The following is a 22,061-nucleotide window of genomic DNA, read 5'->3' on the forward strand; positions in this document are numbered from 1 at the left end:
TCTCGAACGATGTACTGGGTTTTTTAGAACCAACTGTGTATGCTGGGCCTATGTTTTGTACCTCCTCAACCATAGGTAAGTGTGTGTCGTCGAACCAGCGCCAATATTATGGTTGTAGGTTGTGACACCCCTTGCCTTACCCACTCGGCCATTAAAAAAAATGTTTATGGTGCTCTGCCTCTAGTTGGCTGGTCCTCAGGCTTACGCTCGGCCATAGATTATATATAACATTTAAGTAATCGATTTGCTTACTAATGAAATTAAGCAGCACAGTCGGCTAAACTGGTGGTAGCCACTGCGTGTGCACTGAACCATGGAGATTTCTCGGTTCAAATCCCATTATTGTTCTCCTTGTGTTTCAGCTAGAGGGCTGCAATACATGTTACGATAGCGCACCGTCTTTCAGATGAGATGTTTGGTCCTGAGTGCAATATGGCCCATGTGCACGTTAAATACGCAGTGCATTAATAGTTCTATCCAACCAACAGTCCAGTTTCTTTTGACAAATTTGCCATGCATTGTATACTGACTGTTCATGTACTTACTTGAGCACATTTTTATAACCAAGGTTCATGTTTAGAATGACAAATAAGAAAGTTTACTTCATGACAACATAGATTGATCCAATAAAAACTATTTATTTTCAACATAAAATGGTATTTAAAGCTTTTACATTCTTGATTAAGTTATAAAAAATTTAAGGTACGACAAAATATGGATATTGGAACCACATAGCAGTGGAAAACAGACAGGAGCTCCTAGCATTTTGCCCTCAAATATCCATAATTACTCTCTCAAGGCCACATACTGTAAATATGATTAGAATATTAACATAGCCCTCTTGGATAAGTGATGAGAGAAGTTTTATCATTCGTATTTGACTAAGCAAACAATAATACAGTTAAGAAAATATACATAGTATATACAGTAATAATTATTCAATGATTCGGACAAAAGTGATGCCAGGGGGTGTAATAGTCTAATCATTATTTTATGGGCCTAATGCTTCCAACCCCTGTTGACTATTAAAATTTTATTTGACAAAAACATGCCTAAATATGGTCACGATAACATCACATCATGACCATATATAGGCACATCATGACTATATACAGATGTACCATGGTTTCTTTTTCAAAGAAAACTTGATAGTTTGGAAAAAGCTTAAGCAATGTTAAAAGTTTGATATATAAAAAAAATACAGAAGAGTTTTAATAATGTTTGAGATATTATATTGTTTGTGAAATGTAAAATACGCAAAATGCAAGATGAGAACTGAAGAACACTGAAAATGTACATTTTTAAAAAAGGCCTATTATCTGCCTTCTACCACCAAGTAAAGTGTTGTACTGACCTCCATACCAAGTGTCATTGACCTATCATGATGTATGTTTATACCCATAATACTTTTACATTGGTGGTATACCATGGCCTACCATGATGTACCATGGTTACATGGGCCTGGACATACTCTCATACATGCTGTTACCAATGTTTTCCATTAAATGCCAGGTACAGGTATATGAAAGCCCTGACTGACTATATCATATTTTACTCACCAGAGGCAGTATGCCTGAATCAATATGGTTTACATTGCCTAATAAACACGCCATGAGTCAAAACCTTCTATTACCATCAAAAGGCCAGTGAGAATATGGTTATTTTAATAAGATCCTTATCAATCAGTCAATAGCTGAGAAATTAATGGGAGAGACTTTCACTGATTCAGCTGGCTTTACATACAATAATAAGTATATTGACAAATATGTTTCTTTGCAGAACTGATTTGTTTTTTTCCACGACTTTATGAGAGCCCATCAATAATGTCAACAGCAACATGCATTCCACCAACAGGCAATGGTGGTAAATCTGTCCATTTATCCCAAGTTACGAAGGGTAAATAACATGTCTGTTCACGCTATCAAGTGTCATGTGATAAACATATATGATGTAATATAAAACCCATATATGGGTATGATGACATCATATCACACTCAAATATTTGCAGATCAAAGGTATTTTTCTGATGGATTATAAATAGAGGCTAGCTGCAAACACAATGTCTCTTTTGATCTTTGTAATTCCGTCCGCGAATTTGTTCTCTAATTCCGTGTTTCCAATGGCTTTTGCCGCTTGGCACATCTGCCGCATAAGCTCCTCAAGACGCCTCATTGCACGGATGATGCTTCCTACGGAAACCGAAAAAAGCAAAAGTGGGAATTTAAGAAAATGTGATTTTTATTTTAACAAAAATATAGATATAACTACAGCCATGTAGTGAAGACAAGCCAAACCAGGCACTCCTGGCAAATCGTGTTTTGGAATGTCAACATTTTGAAATCTATTTTATTGCACTAAAATTTATATGTATTCATCATGCTATGTTGTTATTTTCCTCATTTTTAAATGTTAAAACAATAGTTTTTAACGATTTGGTGATGGCCTTTGCCGGAGAAATATCCAAAAACGTAAACTTTAAAGGCTACTCTGGCTTTAAATGATTATTTAACCATTGTGTACTGTAATTTAACTGTTTAAAACCGAAAGGTCCACTGATTAATAAAGAAAGTATAATACATACTCCAAGTATTGAAATACACGCCATCGTGTTGGGATTCAATATTTCGACATTAATTATGTCATCATCAGGAATGAAAAAATTATCCATATTAGCAAGCTTATATGCACTAGTACCAAAAGTGTTTAACCAATCAAAACATTACCTCTAGTAGGTGACATAGCAGTGATTTAAACAAAAGATCAAAGCATTCTTATTCTAATGATCAAAGATACCTACAAAAACAAAGAAAGCTCTTTTGAAGCTCTGAGCCCATTGTTATGCAAAGGGTGTAGTCTACGTATAGCGAACGCTTCTTTAAACAATAGGATAGACCAGTTTCGGGAGCTGTCAATAATGTTAGTACTAGAAAATATTAAACCTAATTTATTACTTGCATTACAGACGACATTATCATTTTCAAGTACTGTATACCCTTTAATCCTAAAACATATTGGAATGCCTCACAGTTTTTAACATGATCAAATATAACACTATCAGATCGTGAAGAATGTTCATATATATATACTTTCTTTGATGATTTATATATATATATATATATATATAAAATCAACAATAGTTACATAACAACTACATTGGTATTGGCTACATGCTTAATATCATGGTTCTAAATATAATTTAAAAAATTACGAACTGGCACAAAAGAAGTTGCATGATTTGTTATAAAAGCAATCAATCGATGAATTAATCAATCACATGTCCAGATGTAGTTGCATGATTTGTTATATAATCACATGTCCAGATGTTATTAAAAGAATTAATTCAGACTCCCTATTTTAAATAATAAATAGTTTATAATGTGCCTACTGTAATGCTTTTCACATTATTACCCTGGTCACTGAATCAAATGCCATATGAAGCAGACAATAATTGTGTTGCATTAATGCATTGGTGTTTGGACTTTCCAGGTAACACAGTTTACTGTTTCTCCAGACCACTGCCTTGTCTAAAAACAAAGTGAAAATGCAGAGCGATGTTTGAACCCCTAATCCCACGATAACCGACATGTTGCAATATGCATTACATTTGTGTTTAATTTTCTACTTACGTGCTGATTTCACACGCCACTCTTCCTTTGAGCTCAATGACATCTGCAGAAGTTGCGTAGCCCAGCCTCCTTAGCACTCTCTTCCGGCATTTCAACTCGTCCATTTTTATCACTGTTTTAACTCTCTTCAATTCTTTTTTTGCTGCCTTGATATCTAAACCAATCTGTCAACAGATTACACAAAATATGTGATGTTTTTAAACCACACTGACTTATCAAATTAAAATAGACATTACCTCTTTGTGTTGAATACTGTTTTGTATTTTCAATTTCTTATTCAGGCCCTATGAAGAAACTTACAGTAGAAGATCTATTCATTTTTTTAATCAGGCCCTATAAAGAAAATTATAGAAGATTGAAGGTCCCAAACGATTAGCTTTGTTGGTGGATTACCCTTGTAAGACATGGTTTCAGAGGAAGTTGAACAGCTTGGTGGTTAAGATGCTTGCTTTCCAATCCCAGGGTCCTGTGTTCAATTCCTGTCCCGGTAACAGGAGTTTATATCACAACCCAGGCCCGTAGCCAGGTCATTTAAAGGGGGGTTCTCTGGGCGTGGGGTCCAGGGGACTGCCTAATGGCCTCGGTGGGGTCGGGGGCGAAGCTCCCGAAGCCAGAGCAGTTTTTGTGTTTAATGGGTCTATATAATGTTATAAAAGCAGTTTTGAAAAAGATCTATGTAATAAAAGGTGGTAATATAATAAAATTGGAAAATATTTTCTGAGAATTGGCACGTTTTAATCACACCGAAAGACAAAAAAATAACACCTCATTGCATAATCAATATCAATATACTTAACACATTTATTATTATAAAACAAAACAAGTTATTATATAGGCCTATAAAGTAATTTACAAAGAATTATGTACTTATTATTATAATATATAAAACATTTAAGAAGTTTTGTCTTGTAAGTTGTATTAACTTAAATAATGAATCTTCCAGTAGGCCTATATAAAAAAATAGAGTTGCCTGTTACAAAATAAAGTAGAAGCTGAACTTCTTCTTGACTCTCATCTTGTACACTGAAAATAATAGTACTATTTTTACTACATGGCTAAAAAAGCATAAATATTGTCATTACTACAACTGACAGGGCCATCGTTAAATTAAGTCAGATCCCAAAATATAGCATCATATTGAATACGTCATCTGACATCATGGGAACTTAAACTTTAATTACAATTATTTGTTTACTAGGCCTAATTCGAAATTATTGTTTTAAGACTTTAACCTAATACATACTGATTAATAATAGCTGAGATTTGATGCACATTTCAGAATTAATAATCATTTTTAGTATCTTACTGAATATTTATTGTCTACCAAATGAAATATGAATTATATATGAATCTTTAGAAATAAAATTTCTACAATAATAATCTTGTTTTTAAATAGATAATTGTTCGATAAATATTATCTTTCATAAAACAAACGAAATTCAGTGCGTCTATTTTCATTCCAATCAATGGCGTTTGTAAACATGTGCACTGACGTCATCGTCGAATCCCAGGACTTTCGACGGCAAAGCTGTCCTGCCTGCCTAGGTCCCAGGCCAACCAATAATAATTAACAAAATGTATTATGTTTTTTAAATATAGGCCTATGTCGCATCCTGTACATGCACTTCAACTTTTACAACAAAAGCCTAGGCCTACGTCCTACTGTACTTAAGACTAGGTCTACACTAGTTTGATATCGTCAGGGTATAATTCTGCCTCAAATGCAGCGTGACCACTAGGAAAAATCAAAATTCAAGATTGGGTCTAAAAAATCCCAAGATTGCTTTCAAAAAACCAAGATTCGCAAAATATTAGTATATACTGTATACATAAACTTCATTTAAAAGTCCTTCATTTTAAAGCTTTTTCAATGAATTATATAATTATATACTGTACAGTATTTTGTACTGTATAAGCCTTACGAAGTGTCTGGATTTTCGAGACCAGAAACTCATTCGCTTTGGGCCATACTATTCGAAGGCCTACTCTGTGCGTCCGTGGAAAATCCTTTTAGGTGACTAAAATGTGATATCCTTTCCTCTGGCATTTATGTTAGGCCAAGAGTTTGAAGTTTATGCGCAATTTCACCCATTCGATATTAACAAAGTCTGTACTTCACACACATTAGGCCTATGGCCTTATTATATAAAAGGGCATAATCGATCTTTTTGAGTGTCTAATTGATCTCTCAATTTTATACCAGGGGCCAACAGTATTGCATAGGAGTATTTAACAATAAGAAAAATTGGGAAAACAGTTTCCTTTGAAATTTACTTAAGCGAGTGTGTATGAAACCGGGTCTACGGCAACTAAAATTTGATACTACGTCTAGAAGTGTAGAGATACGGACCCTATTATTAAAAACTGTTGAAATCTAAATGATTACAAGATGACCAAGCATATGAATGAATCGATCTAAAATGATATTCAAAGATATTATACAGCTTACCGCTGTTTGTTTTGCATGTCTATTACACACCGTCACTCACAAATGTATGCAAAAATTGGTTGTAAAATTTGTCAACAAGTTGACCATTAAAATCTATTGTAAATATTTATTTAAATTCGTACACCGATTTTGTTTCAAGTTGTTTGTTTTCAATACTACAGCTGTTTCTTTACGATGACAATGTTTTGAAATTGTACTGTATAACACTCCAAAATTTGTTTTATGGGCAAACAGCAGAAGTCTCTAAATTTTTACAAGTAGACCAAGCGTGTTGCTGCACCATTATTGTTCAGTTACCATCACTATTCAGGCAGAGAGCAGCAGACTGATAATTTGTTTTTCCCACAGCTATTTAGATGTCGTTGTTGGTAACTTTTTTTTTAAAATTGTGAGTGTAAATATTCTCTAGTGTATGTACTATAGATTAGAATTGTAGATAAATAATGCACATAAAATCAATTGTCGATGGAGAACGGCGTCAGTCATCTGATTAGTCCTATATTAACATTAGCCGATATTTTGAATACTCCTCTTCCGCGAATTGTTTTATTGACAGTGACTCATCTAATTCTTATATAATCACTTTAACATTTTAATCGAAATACTTCACCATATCGTAAAAGTTTGAATACCCACCCAATTCGTTGGCGATCCTAAGTGTATGTTATGTTAATGAAATACTGTACAACAAGGGAATGTGTATTACAAAATGCCAGTATGTATTTTTTAGATTTTGACGCACTCCGTTCTGTTGTGTGTGTCTGCTGTGTGTGTCTGCTGTGTCAAACTTCCTAATTTTGTGACTCGCTATGATGACTGAGATGGACCATGTTAATTTATTAATAATATGTTGTTTGGGATGGAAAAAAGTAGAGTCAATTTCCCAAAAATGCTCCATCAGCAAATAGTTTAGTGTGCGCTATGGACAGTATGGCTATGGAATTTACTAACCACACAATCCACAATCATTAATTCGCAAAACTTTAGCTGCATTTGGTGGATTAAGTCGCAAAACTTTATCTTCGTTTGGTGGCGCCATTTACTCTACAGTAGGTAGACAGAGACCGGTTTCATTACCGGTTGGTACATTTCTTACAAACATTCAGCCAAAGGCCAGTGAAAGTTTTTATCGATGTTTGCCATCCTTATGTGAGCTATCGTAAAGTCATGGTTTGCCGGAGTTGTGTTCAATATAAATCTCCGAACTTCTGAAGCTGAGATATTCTATGAATGCAGGCTACAATTTAAAAATGGGTGACCAAATAATGAATTAGGTGCTAAATTTTGATTTAATGCTGGGTAAGTTAAAAACAGACATTCCGTCCGAGTGTGACTCATTAAAAAATTCGAGGGGGTTCGCTAGAAAAGTGGGGGTTCGCCCGAACCATAAAACCCCCCCCTGGCTACGGGCCTGCAACCAGCGATGGCGCTAGAAATTTTCCTTCAAGGGGTCGGCATGACCCCCTGCTCACCCCAGCTGGCGCCACCACTGATCACGACCAAAATATCTCCACTCCTAAGGCTCATAATAAGACTTTAGTTTATGAAGCAACTTGTTTGCATTCTTGTGATGGGATTGCCACTTTGATAACTGATTAGGTTCAATGATTGGCATATCCTTGGCCCTAGTGCCTAAAGCTGAATACAAAAAAATTAACAAATATAAATTAAAACAAACCTAGTTGAAAAAAGATTTTTTTTTCTTTTTTTAAAGGCAACAATATTTACCTGTGCTTTCTTTTCATAAGCTGAATATATTTCGTTCAGTTTTGGGTCCTTGTGTAAGGAATGGTTCACCATTCTGCTTTCAAATGCTTCAACTTTCTGAAAATGAAAACAAAAAACATACAAAGTATTGCAATGTAGAATGGGAGTAAACAGCATCACTACTAAATGTATGATATTATTGTCCTGGCATTTAATACATATTTTTCTCTGACTGTTTTGCAAGCATAACCAAAAAATATTATTTCTGATTAATGTGTGATGATGTACTTAAGAATAAAATATGTAAAAGGATCAATTATGAAGATTAATGATAATTATAAGCACATTACTGTTGTCAATGCCATCATCATTGCCACAATACCACTACAGTACATCACTATTACTAAGTTTATATTATGTTTGAATTGTGTATGATTAACTGGTTGTATGAACATTTTGTACAGTAACGCTTTACAACTACATACCCCTCTGTCCGAATAGAGTTCGTAAATGAGAAAATTCATAATTCAGAGAGTTTGAATATCCATAGCATCTCAGTTTGGTGAGGGTAGGCCTAGGCCTATGCTATAAAGCACAGGGCTATGTAGGCCTAAGCATTGCCATGGGAGCATTTTATATTATTTTTAAAGACTTTTAAGCAAAATTTTAAGTGTTTTTGTATTTAAAAACGATCATTCATAATGATGTCATCGCGGCAAATTGGGTTTGTAAAATCAAGAGTTCGTAAAAGAGAGGTTCGTAATTGTTACTGTATTGTTGTTATGTTGACAGCAGATTTATTTCCTAATTTTTTGGCAATCCTGTCACATGTCATTTTGACCTGCTGTTATACATGTTTGTTTTATTCACCTTCGTGTTATGGAATAATAAATTAAATGAAATGATCCATCATTGTTTTCATTGTTACATACCACTATATGCCATCACACTCCTACTTAGGCCTAGTTCAGACTAGGTGGATAAACCCGGCTCAACTCACCAGGTTTATCCACCTGCCAGTCTGAACTAGGTGGCTTATCTCAAGCCAGGCTGTGTTCCTATAGTAACAAGGCCTGGCGTGCCACCGTGTTTAACTTTTCTAAGCCGGGCTTTAATAGTTGCGAGGGGGGTCTTGCATTGACTTCCGGGTAACAAAATGACCAATCAGCATTTAATTACGTACGCTGTGAGCGAGCGTACGTATATTTCGCGAACAATGTTTTGAAACACGTTTCCTGGTTACGGTTCATTATGCAAATTCTTGCGCCTGGCTAAACCCACTAGTCGGAAAGCCCGGCAAAGTTAAGCCGGGCTTAAAGTTGAGCCAGGCTTTACTCAAGCCTGGCTTATCTCCAAGTCTGAACGTAGCCTTAATAATCTACGTTTACCATTTCTCACCTCTACTATTTTCTTCAAAGCTTTGTCTTTAATTCCCATATCATCAATTGGGTCCAAAAGTGGTAAACCATCTGGAAATCTTCTCTGTACCTCCTGTGGGCAACGAAAATAACATAAATGTGTGGAAATAGAAACACAATCGTCCCAAGTCTCAAGCAAGTGGCGGGAGTCTCCTAGAAATCAGGATGGCCTCCACCGAGCAAGCATGAAGCTCCTGGAAAATATATGTATATGTAAATTTTTACTACTGTATTATCAATAATTGTATCTCTGTAGTCAGTGTGAAATTCTCAAATGATAATTTATATCAAGTATCAATTTTTATATTAGGTCATGTTATATTTTATACCATGTGTAGTAGACTTTTCCATTGTTTACTAGGGCTTGCTGCACAATCCCCCTGTGGCGCCACCCCCCCACCCCTCCTTTAAATCTGCATCTGGCGGTCACACACTAACAGGCCAAACTGACATTTAATTTTATAAGAAATTATCATGTTGGCAAGCAGTGAATTTGAAAAATAATGTATAAAAAAATACCCTTACCTGTATTGATTTGCCAACACTCTGCCTATTATCTGTGGGTCTCAGATCCTTAGGTATGTACAATCTTACACTGCTTATTTTCGTTATCAGATGAAGCATAATTGGAACAACCTAATAGCAATATAAATGGCAATTTTTAAATGCTTGATTTTTACAAAAAATGAATGCTTCCACAACAAAGATATTTCAGTATCTTTCCTTTTAGTTCAGTTGATTTAAAATGAAAAAAAGAAAGTTTATTTGAAAATATTTCTTGGAAGGTTTGCATGGCGAGAATCAATATGTGAAAAAAATTATGGTTTTTAAGATAAAACCAATGGTTGATTGCCACAATTGAGACAATGGTGTACCGAAAGTTTAATTATTTTACTAAATGATCAAAGGCTTTCGTCTGGTCTTGTTGGTGTAATATATATGTACAGTTCTTTAAATTAGACCAAAATGATAGTAAAAAATACTTACTTTTATGTTGATGTTTCGGCTCGAAACTCAAGCCTTGTTTACTATTGAGTTTCGAGCTGAAACCGCCAACATAAAAGCAATTTTTAATGGCTATCATTTGGAAAACTTATTTAAAGAAACTTGCATCTATATTAGTTTTTTTGCAAATGTATTATCCACAGCTTCACTTACAGTCATTTCTCCCCTTTCACCTTCAGCAGGTGGTTTAGCAGATTCTGTGGCAGCATTTTTTATGCTCTCTTTTGAAACATCCAGGAGAACCTCACCAACATAAAGTGGAGAGTCATCCGTTGGTGAAGCCATCTTCTGGTTGGCTTTCTTCCTGAAGTTAATAATGACACCCCATCCAAAGACATCATCACCATTTTTTACCTTGAAATGTAAAAGACGAAATTCAGTGGTTTTTAATGTATAATGTTATTATTATTATCATTGTATTCAATACCATTATTAGTGATTATTTTCTTCTTCATCATCATCATCATCATCATCATCATCATCATCATCATCATCATCGTCAACTTCATCTCATTTGTCTCCTCATGGGGGATCGGGTTGTCTCATTATCATCCTCCATCTGGTGTGATCCATTGCTGCTTCTAGGCGCACCAATCTTCCATCTTGTCTGATGCAGGCCATCCATCTCTTTCTGGGTCTCCCTCTTGGTCTGCTCCAATTTTCCACCCTTTCTGCTGCCTATCTTATATCAACCTTTTTCCGTTTCGTCATCATCGTCATCAAAACCATTTTGATCATCCTGTATATTCTCATAGTCATTATAGTCATTGTTATCATCATTTATATCAATTATCTGTGTTAATGTGACAGACCACACACTATCAATCACATCATCCATGACTGCCTTGACTTCAGACGACCTGAAGTAGAACAACGACTCAAAGACCTTGATGAAGATACCACGGCATGGCTTCGACTGTCAGTACTACCCATCCAATGCTAATGTTATCAGTCATCAGAAGATACTCACATGAACAAGTCTACCAGGCTGCATGAACGGGAGACAATGCTTAGGTTTTGTTAACACTGCTTGTATCTCTGTTCTTAATCTCTCTAGCTGCTGGCGTATTTTGTAATACGTTTCAACGTTCTCCTCATCGGGTACACTCATACTATTGTAATCCTCTTCCAGGGTTTTTAATTCTGAACAAAATCAAAAGGAAGACATTAACATAAAAAAGGAAGGACAGAGAGATAAAAATGATATTGATTATTTATTCAAGATCTCTGCATATATAATAATAGTGGGGTTTCTTAGACCCATTATACTTCATATTGAGGTAGAAAAAAACAATTTGGCATGTAAACTGGAACGAAAGATTCAAACATGTTAAAGATTTGATGACATTGCAAATTTGACCTTTGATCTCATAACTCGTAAAATATATATCCTAGAGACATGAAATAATAATACTTCCTATTCAATTTTAAATATAAAAATAATGTTGCTAAGGACTTGAAAAAATGTGTTGATGAACTAAAAACAATTTATGAATTATAAATTGTTTTTAATTATCAGATTATTTACTGGGATAAGCTTTAATATTAAAAATATATAATAATAATAATAATAATAAAATAACATACTTTCTATGAGTTCAGGTATTGCAACATAATTCTGGAACTGGTAGAAAGATTTTTCAAGCATGTACTCAGGATTAATCTCCTCCACTCGTAGTAAATTCAACACCATGTTGTACGTCAAATGAAACGCACTGTTCAGTGGATCAGGTTGGCCCTGCAAGAGGAATCAATAAATTAATCACTCACTCACTCAATCAATCAATCAATCAATCAATCAATCAATCAATCAATCAATCACTCACTCACTCAATTAATCAATCAACCAATCAATCACTCACCCACTCACTGAATCAATCAATCAATCACTCATTCGATTAATCAATCACTCAATCAACCAATCAATCAATCAATCACTCATTCAATCAATCACTCATTCAATCAAAGGGTGTTTTAATCACTTTTGGCTGGTTAATTAGCTGACATTTCTGGTTCGCGTTGCAGATTTACCAACACCAATAAAAAAGTAAAAAAATAAATAATACCTAATTAACATTTTATCCACCTGGTATCAAATTTAACTGCACTCACCTGTAGAAGGTTTTTGCCAATGTTTGGACTCATCTTCTCATCTACCATGAGGATGACAATACCACGATCATCTAAGCCTCTCCTACCTGCACGACCACTCATCTGAATATACTCACCTGAGGTCAGCTGTAGGACACAAAACACAAGTAGGTAAATAATACGTGTGGCAGATAAGTGGGAACTAGGCACCATGACAATAATTCATTTCGTAGTCTGAGCTGCGCATGCTGGTATCCAAGGTCAATTGACATAAACCTATGTTGTGTGTATGCGGCGTATGTTTGTTTTGTTGACTGACCTTGATATGGGCATGCGCAGTTTAAACTATGAAATGGCTTATTGCTTATTAAGTGCACAATGGTATGCCGTTGGGCTTCCAATTAATGGGTCAGGGGTTTAGATCTTAGGGTTGTCATATAATGTTTTCCTTAAAAAAGGCATCATATCAACGTTATTCCTTTTTTACGATGAAGTAACTAAGTACAGGTTTGAATGTAATACTCCCAACAGGGAACTCAGAAATTGAAAAAATGACAGGCTACACCTCTGTCTACACTTTAAGGTTATGACAACTTATGTGTGTGATTTGCTTATATAAGGGCATGATGATTCCAATCATAGTCATTTGTCACTAAAACTTCATAATATAGACAGAGCTAAATAATACAAAAAATGCTGATGATATTAAACACAATAAATAATATTTTACTGACCCATCTAAAACTTTTGCCATCATATTTCCTAGCATTGGTGAAGACCACAGTTCTTGCCGGCATGTTCAGTCCCATTGCAAATGTTTCAGTCGCAAACAATGCCTTGATAAGACCCTCCGAGAAAAGAATCTCAATCACTTCTTTCAGCAATGGGAGTAATCCGGAATGATGGATCCCGATACCTCTCTTTAGCAGAGGGAGGACATTTTCGACCTGAAAGCAAGCAAAAATAGAGATAAAAACAAAATAAAAAAGATTCACATAGAATGAAAACATAAAATCAAAACATAGACATATACACGGAAACTGCATTTCTTATCTTTAAACCAACCAAATTTCAAGCTATGGGTATAAGACTCATGCATTCAAGGCCTCTCTTAAGTTTTCACACTCTATGACCAATATCTCACACAGTACAACAGTTATTGCATCATACAAATTATACACAAGATCTTTAATATTCTAACAGAGGAACACCATGAAGAAGTGGTTTCAAATGGTGGGTGCCACAAACCATAGCACGCATTGAATACTCCCGAACGGGACAAAAAGAAATTGACGTAGAAACAGTAATCACTGGTTCTTACTTGGGGAAGCGTTTTGTCCTCATCAGAGAGGGAATCAATGGCATTGTCAAAGACCTCTGTCACAAGCTTCTTCTCCTCTGGTGTGTTGAAGTCCAGCTTGGCCATCTGTAGGGCATATACCTCACACTCTTTCTTACTGAAACTGAAGATGATCACAGGCTGGAAGCTTTTCTCCATTATCATCTTTACAATTTTGAAAATATTTGATGGACCTGGTAGAAACAGGTATTTAATAACAATAAATTTAACAGATAAATAATAATGATGATGATACAATTGAAATTATAATAATAAAAAATAATAATAGGTTGATTTATATGGCGCAAATAAACAAGGTCTCTAAGCGCCATGTCCAAGTAAACAAAAGGTAAGTTAAACGAAAAGCGCGAGCAGAAACAATGATGCAGGGATTTCAAAAACAACAGAGAAAAAAATAGAACAGACTATTACATTGCAAGTGTGTACATATTTGTATTATATCTGGCTTGTAGATTTGGATAAGCATTTAGGTATAGGTTGGAAAAAAATTATTAAGTTTACTCTCAATTTTAAATAAATTCATCTTAGTTTTCCATTATAAACTTGCCTTTTGTTCCTCCTTTCCTTCCTCTATTAGACATATCTCCTTTTGATGCATCACCAACATCCCGCAGAACAGACATAGCTGCATTGAAGTTGTTCTGACGAAAGTCTCCCTGAAAAGAAATAGATGAATCTCCACAATCCTTACTAACATCTCCATAATCATTACCAGTATGTCCATTAATATCTTCACCACCAAAACCTCCAACACCTCAAAAATCTCCAGGATTACCAACATCTCCACCATCACCATCTACCAAAAACATCACCAACATGTGTACCATCAACATTCCCAACATCTCCGCCACTGCCAAAATCTCTACCATTACCACCAAAAAATCACTAAAATTACCACCACCACATAAACAACAACCACCTCAACCATCACTGCTTCTGAAAACATCTCCCTTATCATTATCACTAAAAACTACATACCTTCTCGTCTACAACAAGATGAAGGCCATCACCGCCAGCGGGAAAGATGTAGTGCTGTAGAGGAACTGGTCTGTAGTCAGTGTACACAACATGACAAGGCTGAAAGAAAATGTTCATGTTTACATTAGATTTAGGTGGCAGTATACAGTAGTAGAATTGCAAGGGGTACCAGTATAGTAGATATACTAGCAAAGCAGTATTAATAAGCAATGTACTACGCTAGTGGGAATATTTACATTTGTTGGAATGGCATCTTGAAATTTACATCCATCTCTCTCATAAGGCAATTCAGGTTTTTAAGCATACATGTGGACTACAATAGAACCCATATTAAGGAGACAGCTTCGGGACCAAAAAAAGTGTCCCCTTAATAGGGGTATCCACTTAATTGGGTTAACAGTATTGTTAGTAGATATATTTTCCCTCAAAAAATTGTCTCCTTAATAGGGGTTTCCCCTTAATAGGGGTGTCCTCTTAGTAGTATGTCCCAAAGGACAGTTCTACTGTATTTTCTTCAAAACAGATCCATCTATTTACCCATTATTGTCACTGCCTATTAGAACTCACTTGTTTATGAAGGTGGCAGATCCACTCTGCAAACTGTCTGGCATTTGGTATTGTAGCTGACAGGAACACATAATGCACATTGTCTGGCAGAAGAATAATGGTTTCTTCCCACACAACACCTCGCTCTAAAACAAAAACAAAAAACAAATCAGATTTATACTACTGCAATCATGCAAATCTGCCTGACAAGAGGTACATGTGCTAGTCTCTGAATGGTCACAAGGAAATGTTTTTCAAGGTGTGTTTAAATGTAAGCAAGAATCAGTTAGTTTACAATATATCAATATGAATCATCATAAATGAACTTTCATTCTTCACTCAGTTATATTCTTTTAACATATTGAACCAAATCAACAAACTTAACCAACCTTTGTCTCGCATGTAGTGGATCTCGTCAAAAATGACCCAGCCGACCTCTCGCATGATCTCTGACCCTCTGTACAACATGCTCCTCAAAATCTTGAAAAAAAAAAAAAAAAACCATTAATGAGTTAATTTACATTGCTCACAACAGCCTTTGGTCTGTATAATTTGTATCAAAATATACAGCAATAAATAGTGATGAATAAAATATTGATAGTAATTGTTATTGTTGTGATGGAATAGACAATAACTGGATTTGCGTCCGGAGAATCAAGTATAGGTGTAATTAAAATAATTATTAAAATATTGATAACAATCATGATAGCCATCACCAGGTTTCTTTTGTAGCCACACCATTTCTGTAAATACAGCCAGCGCTAGCATTTGGTGACACTGAGAGAGTGCAAATTTACATACTCCAACTGGCACAAAATATGTGTTGGTTATAACAATAGTTATGTCAATCATGTAATAAATACACAAAATTTTAGTTTTAGGAATATTATTTGCAAAACTATCAATGGCAATCTGATATAAATATAATTATCACAACCAAAAGGGATTATACATAGGCAGTTGGGTTCATCCATAGATAATATACACATTATGGACGTGTTGTAATAGCAAAAAAGATATAGTAATTGCTGCAAGACTGATAATCACCATCCTTGTTACCATCACCATCATCTCAATCACCACCACACTGCCCTAGAGTACACCACTATCTCTACCACCGCAGCAACATAGATAGACTGATTGGTGGAAAAACAACAAAGAATTGACAAAAGTACTTACCTCTGTTGTCATGATGAGACAGCTAGCAGTGGGGTTTATGGTGACGTCACCAGTCATCAGCCCTACATCTTGGAACTCCTCAAACATTTCTCGATACTTCTGGTTGCTAAGAGCTTTGATTGGTGTGGTGTAGATTACACGCTGTTTGTTCCTTAATGACATGGCAATGGCATATCTAAATTGAAGCAAATGTTTTATCACTAATAAAATACTATTGCCATTATTCCAGTTGATAATGGTTTTGTTTTTAACAGTAAAGATGTATTGCTTTTTAACTATATTTAATTATTCATCAGTTAACAGTAAATTGCAAATTATAGTCTTTTTTTCCAGGATATAATGGCTTTTTTGGGTCACTATTTTCCACCAATGCCCTCAGAAATTTAAAATAATGCTTTATTGTTTTTTTCTTTCACCTAATAACAAATTATATTTTTGAAGGCACCTGTGATTAGCTAATCTAAATGTGTAAAATTTGGTATTTACAGGTAGGACTAATATGTTCCAACTACTAAACTGTAATGGTTAGTAAGTTGTTTTGCTTCAAATTTTTAAGATGAAAGGTTTATCATTATTTTCAGTTAAATAGTGAAACCACACCATATTCACTGTGATTATTAGTTAGAATAACAACAATAATGCATATACATGCTTATACAGCACCATGTAAACATACTTAGAGCAATACATAACAATAAAACATAATATGAAATCAAATCTATTCTTCTAATAACCATGGAAACTAAGTTAAATTCAAAACAGACTAATACAGAGGAACTTTAAATAATGTCCTTTTATTATTAGGCCAAATAAAAAAAAATACTAGTTTCTAGTCCCCTCACGCATCCATTTTCTCTGCCTCATCAAATTTTCTTATTTAAAAATTTTTTTAAATTTCCTTTATTTAACAAAATGTACAAAAATCTGGCTAACTCACATGAGTAAAATTCTTCTCTCGATCGTTTGTGGTTGGGGATACATTGTATGAATTATGTCTAGTGCTTCTTTTATTTGCTTTCAATCTGTCTAGTTGGTAAAAGTGAGAAAGTAGTAGCTATTTCCCATTGACCATCATGGATGTGTTATCACGAAGGGAAAAAAAATGCCCTCATTCTCCTTTTTTGCAAAATATTAGGATGGGAAACTACTTCTTTTTTTTACTTTGCCTTATCATTCCAGTTTTTTCCACATTAACTAATCTATTCACTTTCTTACTAACTACTTACTCTGCTACAACTGTTTTTCCTGCAGATGTGTGGGCCGACACCAAAACTGATTGATTATTCTCAAGACATTTCAAAGCTTCCTTCTGAAAAGGATCTAAAATGAAAGGGTATTCCTGAAAGAATCACAAATAATCATTAATAAAAAACATTATTTGCAGATATAATGGTCAGTTCTTCGAATGGTAATATTATCTGATATATATATATATATATAGTTCTTTAACAGCTTTAAATTACTCAGTATATAATGGTTCCATGTAGAAGGTCAACATAAAGGTAAAATATTAAATTTTGAGAGACAGATCATTAGTGTAAAGAAGAAATAAAAGAGGACCAAAAAGAAAACCCTGTGGGACACCACAAGCAAGAGCTTAAAATCAGAAATATTAAAATTTAAAAGTGTACATTGATAGCGATTGGTAAGATAATCTTTAAATAGGTTGAGGGAGGTTCCGCGGATACCATGATTAAAAAGTTTAGAGATAAGAATGTCATGGCTAACGGTATCAAATGCTTTGGGAAGATCAATAAATACTCCGCCAGAAAAGACTTTATTTTCGGTTGAATCAGAAATGTTGTTAATAAGATCAATTAAGACATAAGATGTAGAATAGTTTTTACGGAAACCAAATTGTTTACAATACGTTAGACTTATACACCACTTCATACCAACAATGCTTCCAAGTACTTCACAGCATTGAAATTTGATATAAATTATTACTTTTTATCCTTTTTCTATATTTGCATATATAGGCCTATTGAAATGCATGCCATCGTGTCGGGATTGAATATTTCAACATTAATTATGTCAGTATCAGGCCTATTGGTGTCATGAAATTGTGAGGAAAAACTTAAATCAAGTCTACCTTAGCAGGCTTGTAGCCCTCTGCCATAGGTTTCAACTCTTCATATTCTTCGTCTGTAGGCACAGCTACTTCATGAGTACAGCCAGGAATTGTTCCTTCAACAGGGTGTACAGACACCTTTGGTAAAATTTCAGCCAAGCTGTTGATCATAAATTACCAATGGAAAAACTCATCTACCATTGTTGAAATTCTTTTGGGCATCAACTGTTTGGTTAAGTACTATAAATTTGCAATAGTTTTAAGAATATATATTTCTATTTGTACTATGCATAGTAGTCCTATTTAAAATGCATTCAGTCGTCTTTGTAAATAGCATTACTATACAGACATTCCAACCCCTGGATTCCTGGAACTCAAAATTTGGGAGACTGGGTGTGCGCTGGTCAAGTGCATCCCACCACTAAAATGTTGCAATCTAAGTTTTTTTTTTTTCATGCATGCATTCTGATCTTTTAGGGTGTCAGTAACAAATAGAAAGCCTTTGTACATCAACATTGTTGATTAAGTTGGTGCTCAAAGCAAAAATACTCAATTATTGGTATCAAAGTCACTAATTAGTTATTCTTTTTATAGTATCTTGGGGTTCTTTCTGAAAATTTTGGAGAATTTATGGGACTTGGAGATTACATGAAAATACAGATTGAATCAGGTAAGTTGGAAGGATAAAAAAAAAATGAAAAAAAAAATTGATTATTTGGTCCATATTACTTTAAGTCTTCATCTGTAAGTCCAACTCGCACACGTTTACTGCCTTCTTCACTCTCTCCTGGATCAGGAAGTGGACGTTTCTCCCCACTGAAATTAAGCAAATTCAGAAACAGTTGCAAACACCACAAGTGTGCACATTTTAAAATAAAAGCTAATATAAAATTACATTGCAAAAGAAAACAAAAATTTTAATTTATATATTATGAAAAGACATACCATCATTCCCAGAAAAAGTTTGTATTCTTTAAGTTTTGATGGGTATTTAATACTAAAACCAAACAATAATTGCGTTGTTCCGACATGACGTAAATAGCAAGACTAAAGTTTCAGTTTGGTGTTAGTCAAGCCAGCTCCAACCACCAACCAACATCTACCTAGCTACAGTAGGCCTAGGTACTACTAGGCCCTACTCTTGCTGGCCCAGGCCTAGTGTACTAGGCCTAATTTTGGATTTGATTTTCAATGTAAGTAAATGAATGTCTTATTAATCTTATGGTATCATGCACTAACATAATAGTATTTATACTAATATGGATAAAGATATGTTTTTGATTATATACAGTATAAGTTCTTAATACGTCCTATTTTAGAGTACAATAGTTGTGTATGGGCACCTCGTCATATTGGGTTAATAAAGAAAATAGAATCTGTTCAAAGACGAGCTTCTAAGATTGTGTTGCATGTAAACAACTTTTCATACCCTGTTGATAGACAAAATATTTAGGACTTCCCACATTAGAATACAGAAGGGCAAGGGCTGACATGATTCAAGTTTATACTTTAGGATTATTCATGGAATTGATAGTATTGATATTTCAATAAATCAATTTTTTCATTTTAAACACTATGACCAGAGGTCATGACTTTAAGTTATACAAAAGTAGGTCTCGATTGGATGTAAGGAAATTCTCATTTGGATGCAGAGTTGTTGATCCATGAAATAGTCTTCCAACCACATGAGGTTGTTTATGCCTCTAGTTTGAATCAATTCAAATCATTATTGAACACTCATTTGAAGGACACAACATTTAAATTCGATTTTACATATCTTTAATGTAACATTATTTCATCATGACATGACCATTAATACTACTGTACATATTCATTTGCTGGATCCCCCAACCGTCATGTTGTGTTAAAGCGAATTTGTCAAGATGTGTTTAATGGGTCTTTGTATAAGCTTTAAGCTTCCCATCGACCCACTATCATCAAGTATGTATCAAGCAAGTACTACCTAACCGAAAAGTACATGCTGAGAATTTAGAGTTTAAATTTTAAGTTATTAATTATCAACGCCTGTCTAGGCCTAGGCCCAACAACTCTCTGCTGCTAGGCCGAAGCTGTAGTGTCCCCGTTGCATCTGGGACAATACGCACCTGTCGTCCTTCAATTCAAGTGAAATAAGCTAGGCCTAGCCTAGGGCCAGGCTAGGCTCCCTACAAACTGTCACTGAAGCGTAAAACAATAATTTTAAATACCATTCTATCTCTGAAGTATCTTCAATACTTTCATTTTGTTTTTCAATAAGGGATGAGCCTGCCGGTTCTTCAAAAACACTAAAAAGATCGTCCCCAAAGGCAGCCATGCTTATTGTAGGAACTCGAGCGAACGACGATCGACTTTAGTGCTTTCAGTTCGAATTAATATAGCGCCACCTAGAAAGTTCCTAGAGAGAAACAGAGGTACGGCGATATCGTAAAGTGGGTAGTTGCTAAATACAACGGGTTCAGCCGAGGGGGCGTGGCTTCGTATGTTAACGTCATGCATAATTAATTTCAGCTCTAGTTCGTGTTTCAGTTATAGTTCGCCCTCGAAACAGAGAGAGCCCTGTCTGTAATCACACAGTATAGCAAAAAACAGCAACCACTATGGTACAACCAATGTAAGAAAAAATAAGTTGTCCCTGTGTAACTTTCTTTTCCAAAATTAGGATCCCTGGAACATTGTGGGGTCTACACAGAGTGAAATAATACATAGGAGGCCGAGTTAGCCTTATTTTAGCGGCAGGGATTAGGCCGTAATCACAGAAAGAAATGAAAACAATTCAATGGCCTATGCTACTATAGTACTACAATACTGTGCTTATAGTCTGTGGATTTTCCAACCTAATCCCATGAACAAATTATCTTACTGGAAGTGAAAATGGGCGTAATAAATTAAAGTCAGGCTCCGGAGGAAAAAAAATGTTTTGATATGTTGATTTTTCTAAGACAGAAAAAAGTTGTTTGACGAAAAGCTGGGGGAACGGTGAATGAGATACAGATTTTTTAATATTTAAAAACTGGGGGAAAGGGGCGTAACTGCCCATTTTACACCTTATTACACCTCTGGAGCCTGACTTTAAAATTACAACTTCTATTACATAATTGCTGAAGTTAAGATTTATTACTTTTTTAGTGTTTCACAAAATTGCCGGCTATATTACACAAGAGAAGGGGAACTGAATGATAAATATTACTTAAATTAAACATATTAACTTTCTAATGTCTGTATTGCAAATTGTATTGTATAAAATTAATGTATTAAATAACAATTAGGTCTATTATAGGCTTATATTTAGCCTAATTTTTTTTTGGTCCGACTGCCCGACGAGCTCAGCCGGGGGCCCCTTGACTTGTCCGATGGGGTGGGGGCTTACGCCGCAACTGCTAGACAGACTGTTGCAGATTGCTAGAAGCAAACAAAATCATGGATCTTGCCCTGTGGGCAGAATCCGGATCTGTATTATTATTCAATTGCCTATCATATTTATTTCATATCTTCTGTCTTTACATTAATAAAATATACATAGGCTTAATATACTCAACATTTACATAAACAAATTAAGTTCGCATATACTACACTAAAACGGTATCAATCAGCTTAAAAGTATCGGCAAGAAAGAATTCGCAAATTAATGACT

The 22,061-nt window shown here is 34.9% G+C and overlaps 1 protein-coding gene and 1 long non-coding RNA gene across 2 annotated transcripts; both read right to left on the bottom strand.

Moving 5' to 3' along the window:
* Positions 1-614: 614 nt before the first annotated feature.
* On the bottom strand, positions 615-2,624 carry LOC117114384. The gene is made up of 2 exons (XR_004446352.1): positions 2,582-2,624; positions 615-2,189 (listed from the first exon to the last, which is right to left on the bottom strand). It is a non-coding gene; the product is annotated as an uncharacterized LOC117114384 (long non-coding RNA).
* Positions 2,625-3,599: 975 nt separating this feature from the next.
* Positions 3,600-20,845, bottom strand: LOC117114382 (exosome RNA helicase MTR4-like). The gene is made up of 19 exons (XM_033258042.1): positions 20,638-20,845; positions 19,160-19,246; positions 18,452-18,590; positions 17,586-17,698; positions 16,360-16,534; positions 15,570-15,660; positions 15,202-15,326; positions 14,635-14,733; positions 14,204-14,312; positions 13,618-13,829; positions 13,031-13,243; positions 12,318-12,443; positions 11,793-11,943; positions 11,176-11,348; positions 10,359-10,559; positions 9,726-9,836; positions 9,181-9,273; positions 7,804-7,899; positions 3,600-3,790 (listed from the first exon to the last, which is right to left on the bottom strand). The coding sequence occupies exons 1-19, from the start codon at positions 20,742-20,744 to the stop codon at positions 3,623-3,625; spliced, it is 2,589 nt and encodes an 862-aa protein (XP_033113933.1). The 5' UTR covers positions 20,745-20,845; the 3' UTR covers positions 3,600-3,622.
* Positions 20,846-22,061: the final 1,216 nt, after the last annotated feature.

Source organism: Anneissia japonica, unplaced genomic scaffold (assembly GCF_011630105.1).
Source record: "Anneissia japonica isolate Jap-2015-1 unplaced genomic scaffold, ASM1163010v1 scaffold1231_len1163931_cov198, whole genome shotgun sequence".
In the NCBI taxonomy this organism is placed as follows: Eukaryota; Metazoa; Echinodermata; class Crinoidea; order Comatulida; family Comatulidae; genus Anneissia; species Anneissia japonica.

Bases quoted from the DNA above. Each gene is read 5' to 3' on its own strand.
- LOC117114382 (XM_033258042.1), bottom strand. From the start codon at position 20,744: ATGGCTGCCTTTGGGGACGATCTTTTTAGTGTTTTTGAAGAACCGGCA. The intron at 14,313-14,634 runs GTATGTAGTTTT...ATTTCTTTTCAG, and splicing joins ATCTTGTTGTAGACGAGAAG to GGAGACTTTCGTCAGAACAA. The intron at 7,900-9,180 runs GTGAGAAATGGT...TTTCATTTTCAG, and splicing joins CTTTGAAGAAAATAGTAGAG to AAAGTTGAAGCATTTGAAAG.